Source organism: Myotis davidii, unplaced genomic scaffold (genome assembly GCF_000327345.1).
Source record: "Myotis davidii unplaced genomic scaffold, ASM32734v1 scaffold268, whole genome shotgun sequence".
Lineage (NCBI taxonomy): Eukaryota > Metazoa > Chordata > Mammalia > Chiroptera > Vespertilionidae > Myotis > Myotis davidii.
The window spans coordinates 5,001,199-5,007,581 of NW_006383015.1; the positions used below are offsets into that span (position 1 = coordinate 5,001,199).

General features: G+C 37.4%; 1 protein-coding gene across 1 annotated transcript in view; it reads left to right on the forward strand.

Annotated features, from left to right (window-relative positions):
- ERBB4 (erb-b2 receptor tyrosine kinase 4) overlaps nucleotides 1–6,383 on the forward strand; it is a 608,719-nt gene that overhangs the window by 411,107 nt on the left and 191,229 nt on the right. The window contains exon 20 of the mRNA XM_006778963.2: nucleotides 2,385–2,570. Within this exon, the coding sequence (XP_006779026.1) occupies nucleotides 2,385–2,570 (186 nt within the window). The remainder of the gene's footprint in view (nucleotides 1–2,384; nucleotides 2,571–6,383) is intronic.

Here is a 6,383-nt window from a genome sequence, read left to right on the forward strand (position 1 = left end):
AAAGCAGGAAGTGGTTCTAACTGAACCCCACATCTGGGCATGTCACTGTGGACTTTTTTCTTTTTTATTAATAGATTTTTACTGATTTCAGAGAGGAAGGGAGAGAAAGGGAGAAATGGGTGAAGGATGAATGAAGAATCATTGATTGGCTGCCTCCCATGCCCACACTGGGGATTGAGCCACAGCCCAGGCATGTGCCCTGACCAGGAATTGAACCATGACCTCCTGGTTCATAGGTCTATGCTCAACCACTGAGCCACACCAGCCAGGCGCTCTTAATGCACTGTAATCTCACTAGGTATTCTATCAGTTTCATCTTCTAGGATCACCTTTCCAGAGTAACATGTTCTACTCCAGCCTGAACGTTGGGATCTCATTCTGCTGCACATCCTTTATTCTGAAATATTCCATCACTGCTATTTCCTTATTTCCTCAATTTAATGTGCTCTTTATATAATACACACATCTAATAGAGAAAGGAAGCACCTGAGATAACATTTTTTAAGAACAGATATGTCTGAACATGCCTGTGTATCTACTCACCTTGTTAACATTTTCCTGGGTATAGAATTCAAGGTTAAAACAAAACTCAGAATTTGAAACCACAGCTCCATCTGGAAGAAGGAACTAGAGAGTGCGCCCAATTTTCAGCATCTGCTAATTTACATAAGTCTAATATTTTTGTCATAGCCCTTCTCTTCCTATTCTGCCTAATAGTACAGTTCACAATGCTTTTAGTTACTCCCTCCTAAGGATGGAAGGAAGAATAGACCAGTAGTCCAAGTTGTTCCTAAATATACTTTGACGCAATCTTGCACAAGTCATGCCTGCCCTCCTGCTCGACTCACGGAGGTTTATGGTGCTCACACTCCTGGAGCCTTTGGTGGTGTACGCCTGTGCATGCCCATGGGGCGGTGTACGCCTGTGCATGCCTGTGGGGAGGTGTACGCCTGTGCATGCCTATGGGGCGGTGTATGCCTGTGCATGCCCGTGGGGAGGTGTACGCCTGTGCATGCCGTGGTGTCAATCGGATTTCTTCTCAGTTTCCCCCTTGCCAAGTTAGGCTTCAGATTTCTTATGTTTTCCAGGCCAGTTCCTACTTCTCGTATTCTTTCCTTGTTGCTTCATCTGTATGATATTTGGTTTCTGGCTTTTTATTAATTCCTTTATTGTTACTAAATTGGAATTAAGAGCAAATGGAAGCAAATGTGTATATTCAATTTGCTATGCCATCTTAAAAAGTTCAATATAGCTGAAACCGGTTTGGCTCAGTGGATAGAGAGTCGGCCTGCGGACTGAAAGGTCCCAGGTTCGATTCCGGTCAAGGGCATGTACCTGGGTTGCGGGCACATCCCCAGTGGGGGATGTGCAGGAGGCAGCTGATCGATGTTTCTCTCTCATCAATGTTTCTAACTCTCTATCTATCTCGCTTCTTCTCTGTAAAAAATCAATAAAATATAAAAAAAAGTTCAATATAGCTTTCTGTCCTCGATTTTTTGGTTTGAAAACATTTTAAAGCTACAGAAATTATTCAAGTACAATGAACAAACCTTCATATAGGTAAACTGATTGTAATAATTGTCATATATGTATCATGCACCTGTTTGTGTGTGTGGGGGTATGTGTGTGTAATGTCATATCTGTTTCAAATTCATATAAAGACATTTTCAATAAGTTTTCATTGGAAACTCACTTTAGGATGCACTAAAATCTATATCCATTAAGCAAAAGTGCCTTTATAATTATGATAAAAATAGAAATGTTTCCTTATTTAATGAATTTGGAATAAACATTTTTTTGTCTTAACTAGCTCTCAAATTTTATAATTCTATGAATAAGATGTCACTTATAATTTTGAAAATAAAATAAATTTGAGTTAAGGCTGACTTAGGAAAATATTTGTTAAAATGTTTATTTTTCACATAAATACACAATAGGTATATTGCTTATGAATAATGGGTGACTTAAGTTTGCATCACCTTATTCTACATGTAAATAACTATATCTATATAAATTACTGTACTCTAGAACCAAAGGCCAAAGGTGAAAAATCTATGGTATAAGGCAGGATTCCATTTCAACTTATTTGGCAGTAAATAACAATATACTCTGTATTACAAAAGAGAAAATACTGCTATTAAGTTCATATTCACTTATTCTAAAGTATTTTCTACTTTGACACATGTATAGTGTTTATTTTTATTTAATTTTACTTGAGTTAAATCACTAAGAATATAATAGCAACATAATGTCTTTATTTTTAATTGATTTCTTAAGTGAGAATGCATTTCAAAATCCCTATTAGCACCACTAGTGCCGTGCAACTAACTATATTTGTAAAGAACTTTGAATTGAAATGATGGTGTTATATTTTTTTCTTACAGGAAGCTCTGATCATGGCAAGTATGGACCATCCACATTTAGTCCGGTTGTTGGGGGTGTGTCTGAGCCCCACCATTCAGCTGGTGACACAGCTTATGCCCCACGGCTGCCTGTTGGACTACGTCCATGAACATAAGGATAACATTGGTTCCCAGCTGCTGCTTAACTGGTGTGTCCAGATAGCTAAGGTACGTGCCCATCCCTTCCTGTGGAAGTGACTTCTCTAGCTTTCTATTTCCTGATCTAGAACTGTTTCAATATGGAAAACTTGTCAATTTTTGATCTATTTAAGTATCTTATGCTTGCAATTAAAAGATAGAGTATAGGGAAGTATTTACACTCAAACCACAGATCAAAGGCATGATATATGTTTTTGGATTGTTACAGTGACCAGAGGACAAAATAAATAGCTTACCAGCCAGGGGGAAAATACATACACCTGTGTTTGATAAGGAAAAGGAAAAGGAAATCACGCTCCACCCTTACCTCCACTGCTGGAGAAATATGTCAATTTCTCAAACAAAACCTAAGTGAGGCTTGTGCCTTGGAATTGCAATGTCAGGTCCTACTGCACAAAAACCCTTAAAAACCCTTTCAAAGAGAGCTCAGACAGAAACACACAGATTTTTCAATTTATTCTGAAGAGGCAAGCATAACATACAAATTGATATCTTCATAAAACGTTTTGTTGTGCATATGAAAGGAAAGGAAAGCAATATAAAAATGACATGGAAAGGACCCAGTCCAAAAAAGTTTGTGGAGTGGTGAATCCTTTTTTAAAAAAGTGAGTATAGCAACTTGTTAAAAATTTTGGTGCATTAAGAAGCCCCAGAACATTGTCTAGTTCCATGATTTAAAAGTGTAAGGCATGAAATTATTGTGTGGAGTGAAATTTTTCTTGAAAGTCTGAAAAAATAAAACCAAGTCCAGGGTTCAGCTGCAGGTGGGTGTTAGAGGGCTTCATGGTCCCCAGGTCCTCACAGAGATCGGCTTTAAGATATACCCTGTGTTGAAGATATATCCTGGACTTGTTTGGCTTCTTATTTGTTTTGGTGCCATTTAGTGAACAAACAAAACCCAAGGAAGAAGAGATTAAGTGTCTTAATTGCCCCATTTTTAGATGACTTTTGAAAATAGCCTGTACGTTCAATTTTCAGTATTATAAAATGTGAAATGTCTAATACTTCCCTAGACATTTTGATAGTGCTAATTGGTCTTTAATGTTTGGGGGTTTCAGTGGTCTAGCACAAGTTTTCAGGTATGTAACATACATGAGGGAAGTGGTCTGGATCTCAGAACCTGGGCTGAGGGGGAGGTGATTTTGATGAACTTAAGAGCAACTATACCCCTGTAGGAGAATGGTTTTCCCACCAGTATCCTCAGTTTTCAATTTTTAAAAGAGGGACTAGAACTGGGTGGTTTATGTGACTTCTCCAAATTTAAATCTTGATTCAAACTTTGAACTGCTCTGAGAGCCAAATAAAGCATTCATGTCCTGTAGTCCACCAGTATTCAATTTCTGGTACACATGTTTTATGTTTAGGAAACCATTTATGGTTATCTATACCAAGGCTATTTTTTGAAGAAACTTCTCCTTCTAGATATATACCCCTGAGTTGAGTTTTAATTCACTGTTTCAACTCTTAAATCAAAATATGACTTGATTTCCCAGTTGGCATGGCTCAGTGGTTGAGCATCTACCTATGAATCAGGAGGTCATGGTTGGATTCCTGGTCAGGGCACATGCCCGAGTTGCAGGCTCCATCCCCAGTGTGGGGCATGCAGGAGGCAGCAATCAATGATTTTCTCTCATTATTGATGTTTCTATTCCTCTCTACTTCTCATTTTCTCTCTGAAATCAATAAAAATATATTTTTAAATATGACCTGATATTCTATAAATCATACAGTTATAGTCATCTTTGCAGTTGAATAATATAAATGTGAAAACATTAATTTAGTAGTCTTAGCCTTTTTTTTGCAATCAAAGAATGAATAGGAATACATATCTCGAAGAAGGAATTTGAGATAACTCTTAAAATGAAAACTAAAAGAATTATTTGAAGGAAAATCCCAGTTTAGTTTTATATACCATAAATCTCAATATAGCTTCTTATGGATTATGTATTATAATTTTGTGAATATTGCATGACAAGCTCACTACTGGGAGGATTCTTTATGGTAATGAAGTTTCAAATATAACTCTTCAAAAAGTGATTTGCTTATCTAAGAATGTCTATAATTTATAAGGTGAGCTAAATATGCAATAAGAATTCTCAAAGCATCCTAGCGTTGTACATGAAAACAAAGCTAAGTTTCAAATTTCTTAGTGCTTCTCTATATTTCCTGCAGTGTTTTCCATAATTTAGGTTTTGTCCTTAGGGATACATGGCATTAATATATCATTTATGCCAGACTGTATACTCTAATAAAAGAAACTGCTTTGAGTTCCCTGAATAATCACTGTTTTAAACCTTTTTGCCTTTGCAAATGCCATCTCTTCTACTTGGAAATCTTTTCTTATAGTTTCTTTTTCATTCATCAGCACCAATTGGGCTTCCTCCCCTTATGGTGTCTTCCCTAGTCAACCTCTCTTTTTAAACAGAAGTAATTCTTCCTCTTCCGTATTAGTTTTGGTCATTGGTGTCTTGAACACATTTATATGATTTAAATGGTATACTGTGTGTTTACATAACTCCCTGACTGTATGGCAAGTTTACTTAGCCATTAATCCTTCAATGCATATTTTGTGGACACCCGCCATGTGCCAGGTTCTATGCTGAAGTGTCGAGGGGTAAACACCATCAGCATGGGCCTGCTTCTCTCTATATACCCTAATAGCATGAACAGACATTCAACAAACAAAACAATGAAGTATAGGATTAAACACTGTGGTTCAGCTTTTGAAGAAAAGTAATTATGGGGGAGACTCCGAAGCAGGCCCCATTGAGACCTAAGGAAAAAAGGCTCTGGCTCTGGGAAGAAATTGTAAGCAGAGAAAAGATTACACAAAGCCCTGATATAGGGTGGCTATGTACATTATTGTCTAAATGGAATAATGTTAAAAGTGAATGGAGGCTCTATTACTATTTACTCCGGGGCAACAGGCACACAAATGTCCTAAACAGATCAAGGTATGCCTGAAATGTAGCAGGTAGTTATTGAAGGATTTTACCATGGAATTGACATAATCCAATTTATGTTCAGAGGAGTTTGTGTATGGAAAATAGATTGAGGCAATATAAGAATGGAAATGAAGATACCAGATAGGAGTCTGGGGCTAATGAAAATAATGAGACATAAATAGCATTAGGATACATTTTTGAGACAGATTTCAGGCATTTAATTATTTGTTAGCTGTGGGCTATGAGGGAGAGAAGCAGGGCGATGCTCTTTCCTGAAGTGGAGAAGGCTGAGAGATTAAACTTATTTGCAGGGAAAGAATTCCAAAGTTCAGTTCCAGACACGGCAAATTGAAAAACTGTATAGAACATGAAACTGGAGTTGTCAGCGAGATAGTTGAGTTTGTCCAGGTCTGTAGATGTAGAATTAGGAGTTATAGGCATTGAAATATATGGCTAAAATAGGGGATTTCTGGGGCTGACTAGGCCTGATTCATAAATCCTCTCGGCATCTAAATTAAGTCTTATTTACTAGTATATAGTAGCCATTCAATAAAAATATTTAAGCCCTAACCGGTTTGGCTCAGTGGATAGAGCATCAGCCTGCAGACTCAAGGGTCCCAGGTTTGATTCCAGTTAAGGGCGTGTACCTTGGTTGCAGGCACATCCCCAGTAGGGGCTGTGCGGGAGGCGGCTGGTTGATGTTTCTCTCTCATCGATGTTTCTGACTATCCCTCTCCCTTCCTCTCTGTAAAAAAATCAATAAGATATATTAAACAAACAAACAAACAAACCTAGAGATGTATGTTTACATTTTTCCTATGTTCCACACAGGCAAAACCAACAAACAATTTTTAAAAAATAAACAACAAAAAAACAG